The sequence below is a fragment of the Typopeltis vanoorti genome, chromosome 16 (assembly GCF_054136105.1).
Source record: "Typopeltis vanoorti isolate ZY-2024b chromosome 16, IOZ_Tvanoo_1.0, whole genome shotgun sequence".
Taxonomy (NCBI): Eukaryota; Metazoa; Arthropoda; class Arachnida; order Uropygi; family Thelyphonidae; genus Typopeltis; species Typopeltis vanoorti.
In genome coordinates, this window is record NC_143564.1 from 22328227 (window position 1) to 22355142 (window position 26916).

At 37.6% G+C, this 26916-nt stretch overlaps 1 protein-coding gene across 1 annotated transcript in view; it reads left to right on the forward strand.

The window, feature by feature from the left end:
* The first annotated feature begins 327 nt into the window (after window positions 1-327).
* LOC150097889 (cell adhesion molecule Dscam1-like) overlaps window positions 328-26916 on the forward strand; it is a 79781-nt gene continuing 53192 nt past the window's right edge. Inside the window, exon 1 of the mRNA XM_090405938.1 lies at window positions 328-543. Within this exon, the coding sequence (XP_090262064.1) occupies window positions 483-543 (61 nt within the window). The 5' untranslated portion in view covers window positions 328-482. The remainder of the gene's footprint in view (window positions 544-26916) is intronic.

The following is a 26916-nucleotide window of genomic DNA, read 5'->3' on the forward strand; positions in this document are numbered from 1 at the left end:
CATCTTCGCCGTGAGTTCGAACAAGGCGCTCTCTGAGACTTAATATGAAGTGTTACTGTGAGTGATGCTAGAATGTATTCCTCCGCTACCTGACAAAATAAGCTTTGCAAAATGAAGACGCCAGTTTTTTTACATACGAAGCACTCAGTATTACCATAAACGTAATATTTATACACGTAGCACATATATTAAACCAATTATTGCTTCGTGCATTGGGAGTTGACCACGATCTATTTGATTTGGCGGATGACTACATACCTTTAGTAACAAAGTTGCTGTCGGTCGTGCTTGGGGTGGAGCAACAGATTAACTGTGGGTCACGGCACGTAAAGCGTGCGCTAGTTGTTGGCTCGTGCTCTAGAGACGCACAGGTTGCTTCTGAGTGATCGTCGGACATGTGTTTGGAGTGACGGTGCTGTTAAAAGTGGACACAAATCTCCGTCAAGAATATTTTGGACAGTTTACGCTACTTTACTTTAGGAATGACCATGAGGACAAACACGGCAAGAAGTGATTTGTTTCTTGCAACTCTGATGGCGACATGTAAGTTGTATTTTTTATATCCTATTTGTTCATAAGAAAACGAAGCGTTCTTTCAGATCTCGAGATCCAGCTGTGATTGTTCCACCCGTTATGGGCAACGCGAAGTACTTGGCTTCAGCCCCGTCATCAAAATAATTATATTGACTTCTCAAATTTATTGTTAGGCTTCAAAGAGCCTCGTGAGATCCGAATAGTTTTAGCTCGATGCTAGAAATGATTGTCGGATTGGTTTTGTGCTTATGGTATTCCCAAGTGTTCTGTACACGACACACACTTGTGGATTTAATTATATGCGCTTACGTTTTTATGTGGAATGAGATTTTAAAAGTGTGAGCTCATCGGGAATATGGAAAAATATCTCACCTGTTGCTTGTAAACCTAACAACAGTAATTTATCAAGGTATCAGAGTTCCAGTATGTTCCTGCTTTTGTATCCTGTTTTGTATCATACCTGAGGTGAGACCTTTCCGTCTCATAAGATGCACGAGCTTAAAACCCAAACATCTTCGGCATCTGTTATTCCAGATCTACCTCACTTCGCAAACTATAAGAGGAGCTTAAGGTCCTATCCATGATGGCACCCGCAAATCAGAGAGTATCTCAGATCCCCGTAAATCGTATTTGTTTATCGCTTTGAGGCCATCCGGGTTCCTTCATTCAATCAGTTGATCTCGCGGTGATGCTAACGAAAGATGTGAATTTTAATTGATAAGATTGAAGAAATAAATTTTCTTTGTATGCATGTAAAAGTAAAACGGTTGTGTATAGTTCTGCTTTAGATGCGAAAGCGAGTTAATGCACAAAAGAACTTTTATTTGAAAAGAAAGTTAAGCGATTTTCCTGGCCATTGTTTGCTTTGCTTTATGTGTGTGCGATGTATAAATGACAATTTAAAATATTCCCCGTACTAAAATAGACAACCAAAAGATTGTTTTCATAAGAGCAACTTGAACTACTGCTCTGTAATGAACGTGATAGGATTAACATGGAAGCTACTAATGAAGTAGAAGTTTTCTATAAAAAAAATGGGTACATTCTTAAGTCTCTAGGAATGGAAAGGGTGTACTGAAACCCCCTTTCTTTTTTAAACCCCCCACCCTTAAAATGACTTGCCAACGCTCCTAACGATGGAAAACGCTGTACTGTCAGTGCAAGGATAAGCGTCACGAAAGACGTATAACAAAGGGAACAAATTATAGGGCCCGGTACTCAATATAGCATAAAGATTGAGGGGAAAAGAGGGAACGAAATGCCCCTGAAGTCTTATTGTTGGCACCAGTGGTGATTATCTCGTTTTCAAAACTACTGCTGTTGACTAGCACGCTAACAGTACTTTAAATCAATGGCCTACTTTACCTCAAAGAATGCTTCGAACTATTCACAGTATTTTGGAAAGAAAAAAACATTCATCTCCTTTATCTTTAAAATTTCAGTACTGTAAGAGAGAAAAAAAAATAATCGGCAATATATTTACATTCAGTTAGATACGTTAGGTTTACTTAGGACATATGTATATAACGAAGAAATATGATTACACTGGACGTATCAGCAAATTTATATTCGCAGTTAATTCAATGATTCGCTTAAAATTCAGTACACTGTTTGCGTTTTGAAATATTGCATGTATGAATTAAAATTACGTCCATGAGTGTTGGATTATTGAACTTACGACCGCATTTACTAAAGGACTGCATACATTAATATCAAAAGTTCCAGTGACTTCTAGTATCCCATCTTCCTACGAGCGCTACCGTAGCTAAACTGCCATGCTAGTACCATCGTTTGTTATACTACGCAGCAAATTGATCAGATAACAGAATAGAATAGAAATTATTTCACAGACATTTAAAAATCGACAGAAATTTTGTCAGTGGTGTATTAGAGAAATAACATACGCTGCAAAGGGTACGTGTCAACTTTTTCTCCGTTATTTTTCCTTTATAAGTAGGTTTTTTGTTGTTATAATTACTGTTCTATTGAGAATCAAGTTTCGTCTTGCTCGTAGCTTTCTCCCTTCTTTGCTACTGAATTCCATTGAAATCTCAAGCCATTACAGTACAGGGGATCCGCGTTTTGTGTTAGTTATGCGAACAATCTTTTGGAGACTATAATAAGCTGCTACACAGAAGAGAGCTGTCGTATTGTCTTGCTAGTGGTTTGACTTCGTGCCTTTCACATTAGTAATGCCGTGGTGGAAGTGCGCAGAGAATGGGTGATTGTTCGTATAATTGTCGGTGGAGTGTGGAGTTCAAAAGGTGAAGAAAAAAAAAAACCGGACGGAGGCGCTGGTTCAGAAAGGAAATATGTACGATTGGGTATGGCTAATTTTAGATGTGGACAACGGATAGAAGCCGATTTGGGTTATTTAAGATTAAATGCTTTCCTGTAAATAGAACTTTCAATTGTCTTTTGTGTCGGTACTGGAATTGCTGAACTAAAGAAAATGCACGCATCCATTTTTCTTTTTTTACGGTCTGATAATTACTTCAAAGATGCACAGTCCCTTTCCGTGTAGTTTTTTTAATTTACTTGGAAATTTTCAAAATCTGTATAACAGTAGTTTCATGGGTGGGCCAAAATTAGAAAGGAGAACTTGATCGGCATTTCTTTTGAATGGGCTACAAATGATAGTTTCTGGGAAGTAGCTGCTCCAAAGAATAGAGGTAGTAAGGATGGATGGATGCAGCAGAAGTGCGTCTGAAGTTAATGTAATCCGATGCCTTTTGCAGTCTTAGGGCATTGGTAGAATTATAGACGCCACTTGTCACACAAAGTGGTCGTGTCCTCTTCAGGTATTGACTTTCTATTGCTATACCATAACGTAAATGTCGAGAAATCGCAATGAACATTTCAGTATATTCAGATAGCTGCAGCACATATCACAAATCTTTGTTGCTAAAAAAAGATCCATCAAATGGTGAAATAATACACGACAATGAAACAATTGAGCAAATTTCTCTTGTAAATACAATTTTCATCACGCTGCACAGTATTCTCAGCCATTTTGATATTCATATGTTCTTTATTTCTCTTTTTCATAACCTTGTATGGCATATATAAATAAATGACTAAAAGACTCTCTGAATCATGTAAGTTGAGTGTAGTCCGATGTCAGTATCGACTAGCGTTTACTTTGTTATTGTTACGGTGGAGATCTTATGCTATCCATCAGAGTCGCCGGAAACGTCGACTCACTTGGGGCCAATGATAAAACAGTTAATCATTGGCCTCCGTGTGTGTTGGGTTCACGCCACTCCTATTGAATCATTAGTTGAACTGACCTGAAGCTGCAGACTTCTTAGAAACAAATTAACATTCTACTTCTAATAACAATTGAGAAGTGAAGTTTCTCATCGTAAGAGATCCAACTATTAAGCAAGTCGACTGCTTTTATTACAGAGCTTGTAGCAATACTAGATCGATAGTGGGATGCTAGTATTCCCCCCCCCCTCGAAAAACACAAACAAAATAGCCTTCAATGTTCCCTTTCCTGGAGCGGTTTTATTGGTCTCCATAAACTTCCAGGTTCTCCGGCATTGCGAGGTTGGGTGGTGTAGAAATGTCAATAGGATTAGTGTATCAGGAAAACCTTTGTACTTGCTGAAGCATTTGAGGCTTTTACAGAGAAACTGTTAGATTAATTTTGACTGGAAGTTTCAATAGGAAAAAAAAAATGAAAAGATATTAAATTTTCAGTTAAAGAATTTTGCATTCATTAGTATTTTCTTTATCCCAAACCAAGTCCGTATGCATAAATCTTTACAATTCGTTGTTCCAAATCAAATTATATACCTTGGATTCTTATACTGGCTTTCTCATGACTGGAGCAAGTTTCGAAGCGATGCTTAAAGACTGCCACTTACAAAACATCTCTAAATAAACCAATCTTAAGCAATCTTACAAGAAAAGTAACTCCGTTTATCACTGCTCTGTAAGTAGAGATCCGTGGGTTACAGATTCCCGTAATCTTTAGCTCAGCACATCGAAATGTCTCACAGTTCACTTTGCCTGATTTTGTTGTTCTGTTTGAATCTTACCTAGAAAAAATTAGACCCCCCCCATTACGAAAAACTTCCCTACCCAACTTGACATGTGTTGTGATTTTGGTTATTACACTGAAAATCATTTCATCCAGTTCTACGAGCATAGATGGCTACGCTAAACCAGATTTTATATATATTATTTTAGTTTCAAAAAAAGTCGTTTTGCTACCTTATTAATAAAAAGCCTTTGAGGATTATCACATGATTGTTGGAATAGTGGTGCATTTGGAACGAAAGGTTATGCTCATTGGAAAACTTCCAAAGGAAAAGGGGTCATACAGGGATGTGTTTAAGAGGAAAAATATTACTGTGACACTTGGAACGCTTATTGGACCTTAGTTATTAAGTCTCCAATTAGATTACTATGCGGGTAGCTTTAATTAACTCGCTTTGGGTCCGCCTTTGAACATCATTAGTGACACCTGCCAAGCAGACCGATACGAAACAGTTTCATAATGCTCATTAACACTCTCGGACATTGCCTAACCGAATACGTTGACCTCTTGGCATTCATTTAATTGCAGTAATGAGTTTATTTAATTAGAACCCTAAGGGGGATAAATGTTAATTTTCTGTGAATCCTACCCACGATATGCTGTAATCCTATAGTCCAGTAATATTAATTACTGTGGGTGTTCGAAGGGTTTAGATAAACGTAACCCTAGATTAAACATGGGAGTTTTTTAGGCCATTTCGGACCTCCAGTAAGCAGGATGATAGCCTCATCACCTAATCTATAATGCATATATTCACCTAGATTTCAGTTATCTTAGTGATATTTTTCCATGTTTAATAAAATTCGGAGGAGTGTGATTGGATTGCTTTCTAGTAGTCTACGATAAAGTATTTAATTAAAAAAAGAAAATTCAGCGCTGAAGAGAACCCGCAGTTGTTAAATTGACTTTGGGTCTAAATCCGGCATTAAGGTGGAAAGGGTGGATGTTGTCGTATAGCTCCTTCTAAGACTCTATATATTTAGAATTTCCTTATATTCGTTAATTTTAAAATTATTTTAATCGGTAGAATAGTACGCTGTCAAGTAAATATGCTACTGAACACAACATTTTTGCTTTTAGCATCAAAACTTAATATTTTCCACCTCGGAAGAACCATACCCATTGAATAACTGCTCGATTTATTTCACCCTCGGAAATTCTTCAAAAACGTATGCATACCCAAATTAAGATGTCAGCATAGCCCTGTTTGTTGTGCAGACTTTTTTAGATTACGTAATGCTGATTACACAATCTGATATTTTTTCTGATGAATTTTTTCAGAAACATTTGAACTCTGTGTTCATGGTCGGAATTAACTGCGATTGTTTTTCAGTGAAGGACCTATTCGATCACAGATTTAAGCTGAGGTCAGTTTAAATTAAGAAAAAGAAAAGATGACACTTTATATCTCTGATAAATCTGCATTTCTAAATTCCAATCATAAAGTATAAATTATTAAAAAAAAATCAGTCGAAAACAAAGGATTTAAAATTAACAAGATGATACATAAAAGATACAAAGTTGTCGAATTTGAATTTATTAATTTGCAGTATTATTCATTTTTTTTTTAAATTTTAATTCCATTTACAGTTGTTATTCATTTTCAAAAACTACTTTTATCTTCAGTCTTTCCTGTTTTTAATAATAAATTAGACTATAACACAGTGATCGAGTGCGATTTTCACCGAAAAAAAATGCTTTGCCCTCTTTCAGTTCCCTTCTGACTATTTTATAATCATAACAGAAACGTTTCCACTTAAAAGGAAAAACTCTTAAAAATTCATCGACAAGAAAAGCAGTTGCTGTTACGGCCAAGCAGCGACTCCCTCCTACCCTTTGGGTGGTCATCGCGTCCGTACTTCCGCAATATTTTGGACTTCAGGCAACTGCTGCCAACTGCACGGCCTCGCGTTAAGCGTGCACTTGGCCTCGTTGGCCTAGGCTGCTTGCTCTACCTCTGGCTAAATACGCGGAAGACCTTCTTTTTCGTCTTGCTGACACTTAAGATTGGCCTTTTAGCCTGCATGCTTCAAAAGAATTTTCTCGGCCGTCGCTTCCTACAAAAGGAGAGAAATCCCTTCCAGTGGTTTTTGTGCGGAGGAACGAGAAGTGTTTGACCCAAGTATGATATTCCCTACAGCCTTTAAAAAGAAAGAAAAAAAAAGTTGAAAAAGTTTGAGCTCTTTATGGAGGGATATCGAACAGCTGTTCCCATACAATTCTATTCGAACCTATCTCGGTTAAATTGATCCTGAACTAACAGTTTAAATGTTATTAAATCGACTAAATTGCTGAATTTCATTACAGTTTACTGTAACGAATAGTGATGAACTGTTTAGGGACTGGTAATGTGTCGTGCCCTGGTAGCAAGTCTCCAAGTGAGTTCAGGTATGGACGGGTCGTTGCCTCTGTTTCCTGGACTCTGTGGTTTGGCGATGTATCGATTACCTTATTTCGTAGGAGGCCAGTGGGTGTTGAGCGGAGGGACTTCTGACTCACGAGCCAGTTGAATCACTGAATATGTAGGATGGGACCCTTAAACGATGTGTAATTGCCGAGCGATTGTTCAAATAAAGTGGTGTCTTTGCGAGGTTGCTTTATTTGCACTACACGATAAATAAATAATAAGAAAAACGGGCAATGAGCTTAACAGAATTAATAATGCTGGGTCATTCGTAGTCTTCATTCAGTCCTTATACGGTTGTTTCTTCGCCAAGGGAAAGCACATAAAATTTAAAATAATAATAAAAGTTCGCTTAACTGCCAAATCCCTAGTTTCGCAGAACCTATTACAGTATTTTCAACTCAGTCGACAAAACCATCTTTAAGCACGGGAAATGCGCCTATACCGAAACTGCTAAGCAATGAAAGGTGTGTACTTTTTAAATCATGAAGCAGATGTGTATGGCATTTGTTTTCTTTATAGTTTTTACGAGACAGTTTTATATAATCGGATATGTGAATGTACAAAACAGCGGTAATAGGATCCTTCAAAAAAAACCTCATTCGTAATGATGACAGTTTTTTTTTTACATTCATTTTTCATGTTACACCCTGAATTGGGACACTCGCGTTGCTTCTAAGAAGCTCTAGTCTTCGAGCTTGCGTAGCTTATTAGGTTTCTTTGAGATATCGAATACCAGAAGCGAGAAGACGGAAATGGTAAGCCTTTCCCTGCTTCTAACACTGAGAAAATGTGTAACTGAAATTGTAATTGAGTATTATCAACACATTTTTTTTTTTTTTTTTTTTTTTTGGCTACTTCAACCGGATCCACGATCGGAGCTACTTAAACAATGTACAGAACACGCTACAGTCCATCAACTACACATACCGACACTAATAGTATTTTTGTCTTTAAACTACGTATGTTCTGGGGCCGATTTGTCTGTATACGGGATTAAAAACCTGCTATATACTGAATAATTATTCACCACTGTTTTAATTTTATTCTCGTTTTGGTTGAGCTTGACAGTAAATCCGGTACCTTTCCTTATTAACAGTGTATGCGAATTAAATGCACTTGGCTATAATAAGATGGCCACTTCAACGCTGTTATCTGTGTTGCACATGACTTCATGGAAAGCTCAAATAGACAACTAAATACCATAAAGAAAAAGATTTTTTAAAGAGATTATTGAAGCTTTTATGCAAGATTCCACATCTTCTCTCGCGTTGTTAAATTGCTACTATTCTCTAGGTTTAACTATTGCATCAAAATGTGACAGATTTTTGACAAAAGTGATAATTTTCCTAAATTAAACTCCGTTCTTACAAGAAAATATTCAGCAGTCACATGCTATCACAGTATATTAAAAGTAACGGCACAATCTAATTTTTTTCCCGGGAATGACACTGATTCAAGGTCTCCAACAAATGCTACAGAAGTGTTGCATATAAGCAACACATTTTTTTTTTTTTTGTGCGATATCGTAAAATATATATGCAATTTGCTCAGTTGGGGAGGAATCGGTAGTATATATTTCCATCGGCAAATCAACATCAACCATTAATAATTTCCACCAATAATAGATGATGCTTCGTTAAAATCTGTCCAAGTATTGCGAGTTACAAGAATTGCTCATGATCATCTCTCTCTCTCTCTCTCTCTCTGGGAGTAAACGAACTCAATATCTAGCCTGTATTCCAACTTTGAATATCCCCGTGTGAAAAATGGCCTCTAAAGGCGGAGATGAAGGGTAAGGAATTTGGTCCTTTTCTTGAGGACCTCCAATTTGCTTAACCAGTAAATAGTTTCAATGTGTGGCGGGAACAAGAATTGCTGCCCCTGTAGATACGTTAATGGTTCCGTTTGTCGTATGGCGTTTGATCTGGTTTTAGCATTCCAGTAACATTGAAGTATAATCGGTCAGGTTTTTATGCAACTCAATGAATAATCATTATTGCATGCTGTTAAGAAAACCTGTTTTTTTCGACCCATAAAATATTTTTCTTTTCCCCTTTTGTTTCTACCTCACCCCTCTTCATTATTAGATAGTGCATGAAGCAAAAAAAAAAAAATATATATATATATATATATATATATATATATATATATATATAAAATAAATGAAATAAATGAAAAGAACCGCTTGGAGTAAGGATTTGAAAATGATGAGGATAACAATATTACCAAAACATTACAGTCAAGGGTATTTGGCAGGACTACGTTTGTTGAAACCCTTTTATGCGCCATGCATAAGCGAAGGGTAAGCTTTCCCACATCTTTTTAATGAATTCACATTGTCCATTGTGCACCATGTTCTTAGTTTAACTGATTGAAAATTCTTGTAACGAAAGGTGATCTTGTCAAGATAGCACCAACTACCTGAGCAGCATAAAGAGAAGCGATTTTCCTTCCTAACTGCTTGAATTTCACTTCACATTGGAATTAGGAACAGAAACTTCCCATGGTTAACAGTTGCGATGATTATTAATAATAATAATAATTAATTATTAACAATAGAATTGTGTTTAGTCTGATTTTACTCTGCAGTTCTGTTCAGAATTCAACTGAACTGTACGTACTGCAATTTCTGTGGTACTCAACTTATTAACTCGAGCATTTATTAGTAGAAGCATCTTATTAAAGTCTCATAAATTTCTTGAGTTACCCTCTAAGGATGTTTTTATAGCACCAACTTGATAGACGCTTCTTTCTTTACCGCAGTCATTTTTTACTGTTGCCGCTCGACAGCAGTCAACGACCTGTCCACTCCTGGACCCGTTTGGGGGTTTAGCCCTCTATTGCAGGCCCTCCTAATGTCTTGTAGACTCCGGTCACGCGAGGAACTGGTTCTTCCACAACCCCGCCAGTCTGCAATGAGCGATCCTATTGGGCCTTCAACAGAGACTGTAATTAAAGTTTAATGCTGAGCCTGTGAAAAAAAAAAGGATATACCCCCCCCCCCCTTTATTGCCTACAGAACTTAGCCTGTTGGTAACAAGGTGGCTTTTATTGAACGCCGAATGGAAGACACGTGGATTTATCCCCCCCCCCCACATTTCCCTAGCCTTAAAGATCGAATGCCGTTGACCTTCTCGATAGGGGATGTGCGTAGAGATGCTATAACTTGGACGCAACTAGATTGCTCAGATAAGAATGTTTGGACTAAGAATCACAAGTGAAACATGGATTATATACGCTTTGGTCATGGGGGGAATTGTATTAATTTAATTATGAATGTGCTAGTTTTTCTTTGTTTTATTTTTTGTAAAGATCCGATCGATCAAACTGCCCCTCCGTAACCTGATTTTGCTGAAATCTCACGTTTCAGTGGACTCTATCGTAAGGTTAATATTAATCGTTCACTTTGCATTAAATTAGCAAGCATGTCATGGCGATTGCGAGGGATCATTAACTTGTCAAATCAGTCCAGAGATGCATTTTCAGAGAACTTACACTCCTATCGTGGAGATACATCAAGCAAACAAACCGCATGCTCATGTCTTCATTTCCCCTGTCTCCTCTTTCAAGCATTTGATTACTATGCGTAAATATTATTCACCCACATCTCTATAGGGCAGCTATTAAATACTACGCTTCCTTATCAGTTACACAGAACAAGCAAGATATTTTAAGTTTGCTTTTTATATGGAGTAGAAGTTCGTTATGTGTTTACAGACGAAATGTAGCTAATACTTATAGGCAATTTTGCAATCCATTGCGAAGAATGACTATCGACATCGCTGGATAAACAAATGCAAAGAATGAAACCATAGTGAAAAGCTGAAATCGGGGAGAATGACTACAAACCATAATAGTTATTCAGTATTGTTCGACCAATATCAGAAATCAAACTAAATATTAAGGTTAGGATTCGTTTCAAGTATGGTCGATGCAGCTAAAGTTGCCAGGTCGTGTATTATGTCTGTTAATTAGGCTTTTTCCTTGGTTGAAAGAACCTTTCAACCTAAGCTTCTTCTGAGCTCGCGAACACCATAATATCAGTGGAAACTAAGCCTGAAACTTGTCAGAAGTGAAACGGTCATCACTGAGGTCTTGTTCGCGTTTAGTGCAAGGGACAGGATAGAAGTAGTTGAAGGGTTCATAATAATAAAGCAATTACTTATTTCCAGCAGGTGGCCAAGTAACTTAATACATTCACCTCTCCTGTCTCATGCGTTAAACCAGTATAAACAATGCCCAACAGAATACGATTCTGGTGGAAGAAAATAAAAATTTTGGCAGAGTAGTTTTTTCAACATTAAAAGCATGAGTCACTCGTCTGTAGAAGTGGGCATTCAGGTGTGTCTTGGTGCTTTACTAAATGTTGACAACAAAACAATAAAACACAGCCGGTTTTTCGTGTTTTGTGATTCATCATTTATGGTCTCAAAGGGGGAAAAAAAAAGCCAAATCTAAACACCATAAAGACCAAATATTTCTTTCCATTTAAATGAAATGTAAGAAAGACTAACTCACAAAAACAATGAACTAAGTAGAAGATAATCATGTTGATCAAGAATTAAACAGCCATTCAGTGAAGGATGATTAATGTGTAATAAAACAGGGCCAACTGTGGGAGTGGCCCATGCGCAATCGAGGCTTTAATCAGGAAAGTAATTTTAAACGAAGTCAAATCATTTTTCTACTTTTAAAGGCAACACAAGAATAAAAGAACGTTAGAAACAAAGTACTCTAAACATTGAAGTATTCTTTATGATTTTGTGATATTACAACGAAATTTCATTTCGTTGTGATAACGAAATGAAACCAGAAAGGGGGGGGAAAACTCGTCCTTGAGCACATTGGTAGACTTCAGAAATTCATAAAAATTATATGTTACGAAATATATATCAGTGGTCTGTTTAAACGTGTTTGCTCGCACGTGCAAATTTTAGATTGCTGTTTCCTTCGACTCTACCAGTTATGCCTATCGAATTTCAGTCACGTTCCCAACTAGGTGGAGCCTTTCAGTTGCTAACAGATAACCACGACCCTCTTCAGTATCTTCCAGACTGATTTCCACTCAGAAACTTGAAAACAGTGATTGGGTTTTGTGGCCTTCGAGAGATTAAACGGCAGTGGGTGTTTCAACCGAACGTCGGGGATCTTGGTCGCCTTGCGTGGCTAAGAAAACATATCAGAGCTTGACCTCGACTGCCTGCGCCCTAAAGCAGAAAGCTCATTTGGTGTTACACAGGTCTGCTTGATCGCCCCGGATCAACGCTCTGACTCGTAAATTATAGGGCAGCTAAGATAAATTTTTTCCTACTATTAGTGCACGTGTCTAAAAGATGGCCAGTAGGCCAAATGCTTCTCAACGTAAATGCTTTTTTTTTTTATTGTTATTTTTTTTTTAATGTAGATATTCGTGATTGAAATATGAGCCCGTTAGGTACTCTAGGCCAGTGCTTCCCAAACTTCTGGATGTCAGGGCCCCATTTGGAAAAATTGAGATATTTCACGGCCCCCCTCGAAAAAAAAATCGCAATATAGACATCTACTTAGTAATCTACTTAGTCTTAAAACATTTTAAATTTGTTTTCATTATTTCACGGTCCCCCTCAACAAAACCTACGGCCCCCCAAGGGGGCCGCCGCCCACAGTTTGGGAAGCGCTGCTCTAAGGGATACTTAAAGTTAATATAATACTCATTCAGAATGACATTTGTTATTCTGTCATATGTTTCATGACGCCATCTTGAAATCATCGATTGTCAATTGAATATAATTATTACTGCGTACGTGTAATTCAAAGCCAAAAGCCATTACAGTCCCCAGTAGTTGCTTAAACATTTCTGCATGAACCAGTTTCTGTATTTTGATTTTTCTTTTTTTAAAGTTTGCATGGGATTGTGACACTTCAAATCACATGCTCAGTAAACGTCTATGAACAGATTGCTGCATACGCCACTGCAAACATGCAAACACTCGGCCTAATTTTCTTCTACACTGCTCCTCTTATTGCCTTGTTTTTTTGTAAACTTTTTTTTTTTAAAAGCGGCACAATGAGTGCATTGCCAAGCACCGGAGGTAGGGGGGGGGGGAGAGTTGTTCCTAGAAGTGAGAACGAGAAAGAAAAAGAAATCGAGTGAAGGGTGCCGCCCAGCCCGACTAGTTTTGTCTGCCTTAGGGACATGTTATCTACAGCCGGATATGGAACATGGTTAAGCTAAATTGTACTGGCGTGTATTATGTCTGATCTGGTCAATGAAATATCGCCCAATCACGCCATACTATTCAATTCTTCTTTCCGGTGCAATGTTATCGGCACTGTCATCGCCATTCCTGGCACTTGGCATTGTGTAGCCCAAGTGCACATCGAACGCTCTGAACTTGTTTTAGGCAGAAATATTAACAGCGCCACCTAAGGTACAACGCGAAATACCAACCTGATAACACTTAGCATTTTCCAAGAAGGTAAATTTCCTCAGGGTCATTTCGATCCTACCCTAAATAAAGCGCTCATTTCTTTTGTTTAAGAAATTTTACTGCTTTAAGTGAACGAATTCTAATTAACTGCGACCTCAGATTATACATTTAATTAACGCCGACAGCGCTGCCCCTAAAAATACACAATTAGCTTTGCTGGTTAGTATTAGAGATGTCATTTAGGTAATGATGTATTCTGTTGTGGGAAAAGTTTTAATGGCATTAGCAAGAAAACCAGAACGAAATGTGACATGGTTATTCAAAATGTTTTCTATTGAAAACATTCCTACCAGAGAATCTTGGCTTTATCTTATTTCATTCACTGCTTTTTATTTAACAGCTACATTTCGAACTACATGCAGCTTCCCCAACTAATATGTAATCCAGGAGCTCCCACTGGCGATCTCGCCCTTCATTTGAAAATGGTAACTTTTCGATCAATCTCTCTTACTGTACATGAATGATCTTTCATTTGACTAAGTATGGTTCATAAGCTTCGATGACAGTCGGCAATATTCCAGAATAATTGTAATGAACAAAGAACAAGGACATTTTCCACCCATTTTCAGGTTGATTCCTTCCACGTTTGGCAACGGGAGAAGATAAACCGGTCCCATCAACCCCCTTAGAAAAAGAAAATCATTCGCTCTACATCCTTTTGATAACAGCAAGGTCTTCAACAAGACGCACTCTTGTTGGAATAATAATAACCCCGCAACAACAAAAAAAAAGTTTAAAATTCACACACCTGCACCCGTGCTTTGACATCAGAATATACATTATTTTGAAATGGAAAATAGGATAGTTTTATCCCCTTATGCAATTCATAGTTTAATAAATAAATCTTTATTTGTCACCACTTAATAAAAATACGTTTACTTTCACCAAGGGACCTATTTTATATCCTTGTCACTTGATAAATTTGCATCACTTTACAAGAAATTCTCTCTTCTCGAGAACTCACGTGTAAAATTTGATTAGCTCACGCGCTTTTAAATTAATTAAACATCAATGAGAGAGAAGACAGTCCTATTGAGATGGATGGACATTCCTCGAACTTAGTTCGTTGATTTTTTTTAATTTAAGAGCTACATTTTAATCCCAATAGTTTGTCTCCTAATTCATTAACAAGATGAAATATCCAGTCAGCCGTGTTTTCCATCAATGTTATGTAACTATAGACAAAGATCAAGGTGAAGTGACACCTATGATAAGCGTGATTTACACAGAACATCATGCTTCAATAAATGCAGAATCCTTTCATTAAATGCAACATATTTAGTCCTCTGTAGTGGTGCATCTCCACTCATTGAAGAGCAGTCAAACGGTGCTTCGATATATAGATAAGATAAATAAAAGGACAACTGAGATAAAAAGCAAATTGAAGACTTCCCGAGATGGCGGTTCTGAACGAGTAGCTTCGCTAAATATCTTGTTTATGCTCCGTGCAATTCAATCACCACTGTCCACAGTTATGACAGCCATGTTCTATTTTTACTGCCTGCATAAGCAAGACGGAGAATGGCCTCTGTTAAGTGGATTTGTGATCTGTTATCATAGGCTATATCACTTTACACACGGCATGGTAAGAAACAACCCTAAGTATATCGTGCTTAATCTCACGGATGTTTCCAAAGGATTTAGAAAACAAGAGATTGCAAGGTCTTCATTTTGCATATAACATGTATTTTTTTGCAAATGTTTTACTTGCAAAATTTCTGATTCCATTCAAGCTATTGCTAACTAAATTTTTATTTTGTGCTTTACACTTAGAACCCTTTTCTCAGTTTACAGCATACATTCCCCAGTTTTAAACAGAAGCTATGCTACGGGAATGCCTTTATTTCTAGAGCCAATCACCTTGTTTTGTTACACGAATGCTCTCCCTCCTAGCAGCAGTCTTAGGTGGAGCTGAAGGAGAAGTTTTTGAGCCTACGCCCATTAGCTATCTGGCTTCATCCTGTTGGCTCATGGGTGGTCTTCTTTCTCGGATCATTTTGTTAGACGGCTGCCTATGAGATATGGGTGAAGCGAGATATTCATTATCCCACTCCAAAAGACTTTGGAGTTAGCGAATCTTAAATTGGTTATTCCTGGCTATAGAAACGTGCTTTTATTGGAAAATAAAGTGTTGCTGACTTCAATGCCGTTGCTGTCTGCATAGGATCACTTCTGAGTCACCTGTCGGTTGCTTGCATCACAGCGTGAGATTCTGTAGTTGGTTGTTAATGGTTTAGAGAGCTAAAACCGAAGTTTCCTTGTAATAAAATTTTTGGGGCATTCAACGTGAAGTTGATCATGTGTTGGCGTATCCAGGGATGTTGATGGACAATATTCAAAACATTAATTGTGTATGGAAATAACTGCGTTTAATCGAAAATGCCATTGCTTATTTATGCCGATGTCTTTATTATGCCGATAGCTTTGTTAATTAACTCAAAGTGAAATGAAGATTGGCTACAAATTAGATATTTAATGTAGTTTATTCTTTTAAGATGCTTTATGACTCGAAATTTCTATCAAGAGTTTAACTTTTTGAACTAAAATCTTATCGTAAAAGCATTCAGTATAACCTTCTGCTAGATTCTTAAATTTGGCTACAAAAATTGGATTTTAAATTAAACAGCCTCCAACATATTGGACGAATGTCAGCGAACAGTTTCTCTCATGCGAATGAAATGACATGGTAGTACAATTTCCCGATAAATATACGTTACCCTGTTTCGTCAGAGGTCTGAATCTATCGCAGATTATCCACCCCTTAGGCGTTCCCACCCCTATTTGAGCTCCAGCCCATTACATATGATTTCGATGATAACATCTTGCCGCCACACTTCAGTAACCTCTCCCAAAGGAAAGTGTGGTCTAACGGACAGAAACACTCCTTGTGTGTCGAGCGGCGAAGGTTACGTAGAATGACTAGCAGTGCCACAGAATTTCGTAGCACGTACAAATGAGAAGCAAAACATAGTCATAGTATCAGATAATGGATCCCGCTGACAGTGCCAGACACGGTAATGAGAAAGTGAAGAAAACTTTCGGTACCCCTGACCAGCAGGTGAACTACAGGAGTCTCATAAACACTACAAATGAACTTTTTTCCCTTCCTGTATCCAGTTGCTTTTTAAACTTTTCCTGTTGTAGATGGAAAGGTACTGACGTCATCCCAATTGTAAAATTCAAGTAACAACCAACAAACGATTGTGTTGGAGAGAAACGTAGTTTCCCAATCTCATTTTGTAATATTCCTTTTCAGAACATCGTTTACTAAATGTATTCTTTCTTATATAGAATCTAAAATACATAGAAAACAATAACATTGAGGCTACTATTGTCTCGATGCAAACCATCGAACTTTCCAGAATAATAAGGCTTGATATATTTGATAATGTATTTAGCAAGTATATTATTATTATTAAATCAATGGCTAAGAGGTAAATTTTAGTGTGCTAAATTTGGTATAGACTCCAACGCATTTGCTATCTACAAAAGTTTTCCGAAGGTTGAACTTTGTTTTTCTGACAAGGGAATAGGAAAAAAAGATTAGGTAGTATTTCGGTTAGATAGCATTGTCCAAGTTGTTTGCGTGAGGAGGTAAAAATTGGATAGACATCTACGTTGGGTTTAGGGCACGAAATTTTTATTCTGTTTAATTGGAACGACAGGATAAACTACAAAATTCATGAATTCAATTGCACTAGCAACTGAAAACTAATCTCATTGATCAACTGGCCTAGATGGCACAATTTTAAATTACTCATGACGGGTGATAGCAGTAAAAGAACAGTAGATTGGAAGTTCTTTGGAACCAGTCGGCTATTGTTAAAGTAAACCCATTAATCTTCTATAAAGCTAATTGTTGAACTCGTATCCATCTCAAGTGATTCGTCTCAATTCTTACTTTTTAATTAATGCTAATCTGTTGATACCAGTCAATATATAAATTACATGCATAGTTGCGAATGACGTAGAAAAAATATCAGCTGTCTACAGCGGCCAACAGTGAATGACTAAAGGAATGCAATAATAGCGGTGGCCTTCCTCTAAATTGCAATACCGACGAAATAGTTCGTGTAATGAATACTGTTGGTCACCCCGCATGTTTAATAACAACAAGCCCGAAGTCGTAAAAATTTTCGGAATACGAATTTGTTTCTTTGGAACGAAGGGAAGTAATTGACCTTTGTTAATATTGTTGGTGCCCTCGAGTGGCAGGGATACTCCCTGTGCTCATTCCTCCTCATTAAAAACAGATTATCTTATTCTATAAATATTATGCTGGCAGAAGTCTGAATTAAGTCCCCATCCTGGCCATTAAGGTTAATTTAAGTTTATTCATATAAATTGTTATTCGACTCCCGCCAACAGAGACGGTATTGGAGACAATGACACAATTGGGCTGCATTTGGACCAACTTCAGACTCATTTGAAACCTGTACCAATAAACCAAACACCACCAAAATGTATACGGCGAAGGGAAAAAGCATCACCTGATTTATCAAGGCTTTACGTGCTTATTTGTTCCATTGTTCAGTCTTTATCAGTAAGAAACAGTGATTTCGCTTTTTACCTATCTTAAATGCTTGTTCTGACTAGCCACGTTTCCTATTAAGAGATTTATTGATTGTCAGCGAATCCGTATGACTGTTCACCTTTCGTCACCTCCTTAATAGCACGCAGTTGGTTTCCAAGTCCATTTCTTGTGACAATAACCTCTTACGGTTGCTGTAGAAATAATTTCTGTTAAATGAAGAAATAAATCTTATAATATTTTTGAAATACTACGCCTTGATCACCACCTAATGCAGAATTCAACTTAAATCTCAGTCAATAACGTTATTTCCATTGGGCAGTAACAGAAACATGGTAATGTAAGCATCAAGTCGTGTGTCATTGTTATATTTCAATCACTCAGCAAACATAGTTTGACGCGTTAACAGCGATTGTGTCGGGCTATCATTTTATGTTTTTAATTCACTAAAAAAAATATGAATGATTAGTTGAATCAACAACTGATTATCCCTTTCGAAACAGATTGAGTTTCTATCAAATCCCTATCTATGTTATTGCAGCTATGTATTTGCTTGATGTCGGTTTGAGTGGCATCAAACTAGTTTATCTTTGAAGTCTAAAATGCTCTCGAATTAAAAAATAAAATTACATGCTCTTCAAGATAAGTTTATGCAAACTATTTATGATCCTTGGAGCTTAGCTTTTTTTTTTTTTTTTAATCAATGTTATGACTTCACCGCGCAATATTAGCTGTTTAATTTTCACATGTATGACGTGTGCCACATATTCAGAAAGAGGGCAAGAGAAATGTTTGGTGCACACACGCAAATCTTGCAGAAACTCCACCTAACTCCACGCTGCTTTATCTGTTCTTACGAAGGGGGATTAACTGCACAGCATGCTAACTTCCATATCTAACTGGATTCTGATGTGTCTTGTGTGGTTTGTATGAATAACAATTGCCCAAACGTGTCTGTTTGGCCTTGATTGGAGTGTTTGTCCGTGTGCTTAATTAAGGAAAGCGGGGCTAAGAAATAAAGGACAAAAACCCTTCCGGAAGTATTTTGTTGGGATCGTGTGACCTTACAGAAGTAGATCACAAGTCACGTGCTATTTTGGTGAATGCACCTCCCTTTTTTGTATCAGAAAGCTACTCGTGCTGTAGATAAAGCAAGAGCCAACCCAGTTCTAAGATCTAGATGGGAGTGGATGTAAGAAGGGCAGGGAAACCTGTTCTTTCAAGTAGGTCACGGCTGACAACTGCAGAGTGACGACCAACGATCTCTATTCTAACCGAGAACCTGTACCGAGTTTTAACATTAATAATCGTTCTTTATCAAAAGCGCGCCATCGAAGGTGGGTCGTCAAGCACTTTATCCAACCGAGAGAGTCTTAGTTATCTTCTACAGGCAGTTAGAGACAATGAAACGCTAATGTTGTCTGCTCCAGTCTTGTCAAGAAGACCTTTTAAGGCTGTCTTGCACACAAATAAGGTCTGTTTTCTCCTTTGTATTTTTTTTCGGTGAATCCTGAGCTAGGATTGTAAGGTACTGCTCAGGTAGACAAGCATTTCTTTGACTATCTTCAACCCCAAATTTTTGGATGGTTTCCATTGAAAGGCGAATTATTTCGCAAACTTCAGTGAAGTATTTTAAAAATGATGCAAGCGATATTCGTTCATAATAGCCTGGATTTTAATACCACATAATTTCATCCGTTATCTAGCTTCGAGTTGCAAAACACTTCGAATATTTTAAGTATTTTCCTTAACACCAAAAAAAAAAAAAAAAAAAATCAGATTTCCAAAGCAATCAATACAGTTTTACCAAGGCAATAGTGGCCTTGAAACTCACAACAATAGCGAATCAAGGCTTTGCCCATGGAGCCAGTATTGTATTACAGTACTGTATAGTATAGGTAAAAATGTATGCATAGGGCGTAACAAAAAATTATTTGCTAATCCCCACAATTGTGCAAGTGGAGTACTACAATTTTCCATTCACATCTCTCTCTCTCTCTCTCTCTATATATATATATATATATGAGGATTTCCCCCCCCCCCCCAGGAAGTATTCAGTTACTGAGGTGGTTCCACTGTACATATGTTTTTCTTTTATGCTTCGTTTCTCTCTTTAATCTTTTGTTGAGGAGGGAGGAGCCGTATTGAATATATTACCAATTACAGTCGAATGTACAGTAAAACTTCGATATAACGTCGGACGAGGGGGGGGGGGGTGTCCGTTAAATTCGAAAGTCCGTTATATAATAAAGTAGATTTTCCGAATGCGTATGTTAAAAAATTGACAAATTAGCTAATTTACATGTTTTTACTTATGTAGAAACTTTTATGTAATTAAAATTAAGTACTGTATCTATGAAAAGTTTAATTTCACAGAAAAATTTTCTATATGTATTATTGCTTATAATCTCATCGTGGTTTTGAGACTAAAAAACAAGTCCGATCTATATCGAAATAAACAAACAATTTTCCGAAAATTAGCTTTAATTATATTGAAATAAACAAATAATGTTCTTAAAAATAAAACAAAATTTAAATTTTATAAAAACGCAAAATATTTTTCCTATTTATTTGTCTTCGGATGAATGATATATCACTTCTGGCGTGAAGTTGAAAGTTCGATGTTGAGGCGCTTGGATTAGGTAATCCTGCTTTGAAAAAGTTTATGAACTTTTGAATTCTGCTGTTACGCCACGCGACAAAAGAACCAATTACAACTTGTAATTGGTTCTTTTGCTAATCATTCGCCGAACATGTTTTATGAGCGGTGACTCATTTATGTCGGCTAAATTACTACAGTATTTTTCCGACATATGATGGCCTATTCGCCAAAATGTGTTAAAAACAACAGGAAATTAATAACAAAAAAACCTGTTAATTTAATTATAAGCAAATCTTGGTTAAAAGCATTTTAAAATTAACAGGGTGTTAATTTTCACATGTGACACACGGACCGGCAATTTTGTCCGTTAAATCGAGGGTTTACTGCATTACAATTCTTTCGAGAGTTAAAGGGCAGGGGGAAAAGCATCCTACGGACATTAAGTTTGATCTTGAAATATGAGCAAAAGCTCCGATAATAACCTCAAGGTAACTTAAGTACTCTTAATCTTGCACTTATAATTTTCTCCATTTTCTAGCGTGGCTTAACCGATTCCCACCAATTTGTTCGGCCACCTTATCTTTACAAGTGTTCTGTTTATAATGAGCCGGTTTATATTCACCGAAATATAGTAAACGCTAGTGACATCACTGTCAGCAGTAGTCCGCACAACTCAAGTGGGTGGATTCCCTTTTTTTTTCTTCTTTGTATTGTGGAGCAGAGACTGTCCGTTGTATCCTGCTGAAACCGATCCTCCAGTTTTGCATTCCGACAGTGTTCGGCAGAATAATAAATCGACGCTCGTACACCGTTTAGTGCAAAGTTCGAGGACCGCAGCTGTTGGAGCGGACGAACTTGTTGCTCGCGAACAAAGAGCTATTCTCTAAGTCTGGGCACTTGGGCTACTCTCCGAAGCACGGTGTCTGGGTTACGGCAAAAGAGAGTCAGTCAAGGAGATAATTGTGACGTATTAAGGACCAGCTTAGCTTACACAGCTGCCACTTGTAGGCTTGGAAAAGTGACCCCTCGCTGAAGTTGGCGGAGACGAAGCTCCTAAGGTGTAATACGTACGAGATCGAGAATCGTGCGGTTCTGGGGACACAATTCTTCCTTCCTTTCTTCAACCTTGCGGAAGCCAAAAAGCAATAAAGGAGCCAACGAAGCAAGACTGAAGGAGCTCCTGTCTTCGTTCTTTTCTCGAGGGTTCTCGTACGACTTATTGAGGCCCCACAATAGCCGTTCTCTGGGCATACTCACGATACAAAAACGTCCAACAGGACGAGTGGATCGTGCCCTGATTTGTCACATCCACCGTATAATTTGAGCATCTTTTGTCATCTGAAGACATCACTTCTTACATAAGTGACGGTAGAGATTTATTTGTTGCTATCCTTGCACCATAGAGCTTCGTAAAAACGTACCCGAAGAGCAGTTTACAAATTTCAATTCAACTCCCCTGCTCCATCCTTGACACTCAGACAGCCATCATTATAGACAGGGTATATCTTCAAGTCCCTTTCTACCCCTAGAGCAGTGAAAAGGGGGGGGGGGGGTTATAAAATTATGGGAGTCGAAGTTTGTTCCCTTTTGCTTACATATGATTTTTCTGTTTTCGTACTAGTTTCAGGCCTAGAAATAGAATGAGGATTTCCGAAAAGTTAGTTGAGTGGTTGCCTCAATGCTTCGCACTTTGCTTCCGCTGCGTTAAACGGAAAACGCCTTTGTGCAGTGAAATGTCAAGTTTATGCTACAAGGTGCAAATCCAGAAAGAAATCACCCATCTAGAAAAACAATCTAACGGCGAACCCAACAGTTGTATGGTCTAGAAGTTCGGAGAAACTGGTTATTTCTCTTGGCAGTCATAACATCACTAGAAAGGGAAAGAAGGCAGCGAAGTGTATAAATGCCGACTGATGAAGATCGCGTTATGGTAGGCGATTCTCAGTCACCAACATCCTGCATTAAACAGCACACGAAGACTCGACCCACCAGCCAAGCGGAACTGGTGGTCAGACAAGAGCTGCACCCCCGTGGTCATTATGGTAGCATTTTTTCGATGTCTTTGTTCTCATCTAACCTCTTATGACAAAGTATCAGCAGCCTACAGATTACGCAGGGGTCACGGTCAATTTCAAAGTTTAATAGGCAACAATAGTAGGTCCCACGGCAAGTGCAAAATGGCAGGCAGGAAACTTTAGTGGAAGCAGGTGTTTGTGTATACACCTAAATTCCATTGCGATATCCAACTTGGAGAGATTTACTTTATGGAGATAATATACTATACTATACTTTATAGAGATATATATGAACCAAAAATTTTATTTTGATTCGTAGATCAATGACTGCCAGTACAGTCTCTTGAATGAGGATTATCTAATTCTTATCCTACTGACTACGGTACTAATCTAATCTTATCCTACGGTACTAATCTAATATACTTTGTATATAAATAGGCTTTTCATGGATGGGATTAACATTTCGAAAAAAATCTCGAGTAAAAATGAGGTGGGACCAACGAGGTGGCGTTCGTTGAGTCTGTTTTCACTTTCGAGATCGAGTTTTGCCTATCACGATGGTTGCAGTAGTCGACTGCTTCTCTGCCCAAAATCCATCGCGGTTCGGTAAATGACAGATTTTTATAGCGAAACCCCGTAGTGAAAGTTTGGCTATAACTTTCAGCAAATACGACGAGTTGGGTAATAAAGGCATGCCGTAAACTACAAGCTAGATGCGGGGATCGGTATATAACTTGTCTACAACCAGACAGTTGAGAAAAACACTGCTTCATACTACATCCGCAATGAAAGGTTGCGGATGTAGTATAAACCAGTGTTTTTTTTTTCTTTTTTTTTTCTTGCTGTTTTGTGATAAAAGAAACGTTACTGGAGAGGAACATAAAACTTGAGAAAAGCATTCAGACTACCACAGAATCCTCTAGGAAACTTTTCTAAAACACTCCACAAGAAAACCAATACACATCTTTTTCTCCCAATAAACTAAATTTTCTTAGCCAGTCACGTGCCTGGTGATAGAATAATTAAAACCTATTGTATTGCACACTGCCTTCCGTGCAGGAAAGAAGATGAATCATCCTATCCATTTTCTCCCCCATTATTTCTCCGGTTTATATTTGACAATTCAAAGTGCTCCATCCTTATCACATCTTCTCACTAAAGAAGAGACTCTGTTATACTTATCTACGTTTAATCATAGCAGTATTGTCACTTGAGTACACGAAATGTAACCAGTCTGTTGACTTTGTTTTATTCAGATTTTGCAGCTGGAAGTTCTGTTGACGATGACTCCAGAAACGACATTCATGCTCATAGATAGAATTTGTGTTTTCCCCCCTCGATGAACATTTATTAACCAAAAGGAACCAATAACCCCGACAAAAAAAAAAGTCTGCATTTATTAACTCAATACTTCGATAACGAACAATCTCTGTTATTCCTTATAATTCTATCGTGAATTTGAAATAAGAGGTGTTTAGTAAACAGACGTTTGAAGGATTTCAATCCACTTTCCATTTAATCTGAAATAAGACCTTGGAAGCGTTAGTGTGCTACGTACAATGCAACATCTGGTGCCTTTAAGACATAAAGGAGACGTTTACTGGGGACGCACCACAGCCCTTTTCATTGTGGTGCGCTTATGGGGAGAAGCTAGTAAACACGTCTGAACTCCGCATTGTGAAACGCATGTCTAAAGCTACGCATTTTCAACACACGGTCACTGTTTGTGTCATTCAAACTGGCATCTAGTTAATGATATCACAGAATGTGAACTCTAACATCCACTTCATTTGGTAAGCAGTCAGAGATAACGATGGTTTGTTAATCGTGTTGAGTAATAATAAAAACAGAAGTTTTTCAGTGACACGCTGGGCTTCGTTAGCAACTATTCTCAAAGTTATCGTTTTTCTAACTGCCTAATTATATCCGTTGAACTAACCAGGACTTGTCCCTAGGAGGGATGTTGCCCTCTATCTCATTTACGTTTACAATTAAGCGTTTCCCCTCGAAAACTAAACTAGAGTTGCTTCTTAGGAGAATTAATCATCTCTCCTCGGGACGTTCCATCCTTCCCGCATGCACTGCAGGCGCCGTCTGCTTCATCAGCATTCGCTTGAGGTACCAGAAGGCCCTACAGCTTTAATTCTCTTCTTGCTTGCATCTACCTGGGCCATTCTTGGCGGCGCAGTTATTTAGGCATACTAGTAAAGTTGATGCCCATCCCAGGTCACGAGGTAGGGAAATGAGGGCGTCTGGATAATGTTTCGGTAAGCAGAACTGGTGCAGAGAAGCAAAATATAATTGTATTTTAAAATCGCGGTCACGTGAGGCATTATATATCACCCTTGGAAACAGTGCTTTGTACGTTAGCTATATGACTAGTTACTGAAGTTTTCATGGTACTATAGCTCATTAATGTTTTCGAATATTGATCATTGTCATGGCTATAGGATATTGTAATATCGTATGTCATATGCATGCCAGTGCATGAATTTTTAAGAATAAAAAAAAATATATATCCCACATATTTGCATCGAATTACTGTTATTACAGTGGGATCATATTTTAGTAGCCAGTGTAAAACTTTCTTAGCATATACTACCATTCTTAGCATATACGCATGCGCCTACACAGTTAATATATGCAAAAGCATAAGATATTTAAGTTTTCTTTGAAAACACACAATTTTAATTTTGTATAAATAATCCTAAAATAGGGCATTTTATTGAATTTTATATATAAATAAATTATGATTATTATACCTGCAAATGTAGTACAAATGACACTGAAAACCAAATGCTTTTGGGGAATCTAAGAACTGTTATTTATTAGTTTAGGAATGTACAAAATCTTGGTGATTAGTTCTCACGTACTCCAGAAGAGGGCTTTTTAATTATTGTGATTTCTGTAATAATGTCTCTGCGCAGTCTCTAGGAAGATGCGATATTTGCCTTGTGCGAAGTCGTTCGAAAAAGTTCATGTTGGTATTGCCATATCCCCCCCCCCCCCCAAATTAATATTACACAGTTATGAGATTTATATATGAATTTATATACGTTTTTACGCATGAAAAGCCTTTAGAGTGATTTTAAAAATCAGAATGCGTTTGTTAATTAGAAATGGTCATTCACGCTTCTCAAATAACCTAATAAAAATTTCGAACTTCTATTTAAAAAAAAAAAAAGAGCCCTTTTGATATGACCTCCACATGGAAAACAATGTATTCTAGTTAGTTAAGTGGATATTGCATTTTCTGCTTCCCTATGAACTAGTTCTAGTTCAGGATAGAGAAAATTCTAAATTACCAACAAAACATTTTAGACTACTGAAACTTAGAACAATAGCTCTGTTTGTTTCTCTGTTTCCTTTTTCTGTGTACGCGGGTCACTTCGTAACAGCTTTGTTCTTTTCTTTAACCGGACCAACCTAGTTTTTCCTTCGGATCTTTTGTTTACTGTCATGCCTCTACCCGGTCATTATTCTTAACCCTGAGCCTAACACGAATGCTGCCAACACCCACTTCTGGGCAGTGCACAGCTAAGCTAGACTGCTCCCAGTCTCTCTTGTAATCTGCTTGCATCGAATGTCGACAAAAATGTCAGTTGGAAGCGTAGATTTATCATATTGTAAGATCGAGAGTTAATAATTGATGTCACCGATATCTTGGCTCTAACAAATAAGAAAAAAATCGAGTTTCAAATTACTTTTCATCAATGTCCAGCGAACCATCATACAAAAAAAAACAACAACAATAACAACAACAACTGCATAAGTTTTAAATAGTCTATCGTTGATATATTTTGATTCAGATTAATTAATGTAATTAGTTAAAATACTAAACAATGTGCACGGCTAAATCCATCCACCCAGTAGTGGCTACTGCTAATTAACATTGGGATGGCTTCTTCAAGCGGAAAGCCTTTTGTTAATAAACTTAGTGTGTAGGGGAGTGGGCAGGTGAGAGGAATTTTTGCTTAAAGCGCTGGAAAATTTAGAACTCCCCTACCAGCATGTCGTGTGCTCATAACAATGGGTTCATGTAGCACACCTCTTTTAGGAGTTCTAATTATAGCCTAAAGAGTTTGTATATCGGATGGTGGTGGAAATTACAGCCTAAGGAACTAAGGCTATGATGTCTGTGTATTATGTCAGTGTGTGCGTTCTTCTGTTTGTTTGCCTATTTTACTGGATACGAGACCTGACAACTCACGTTATACATCTAGAAGCACCTTAAACAAAAAAATGAAACGACATTTGAGGTTTTTATTATTAAAATACAATAAAGTTGGCGCATAAAATTTTCTGCGGC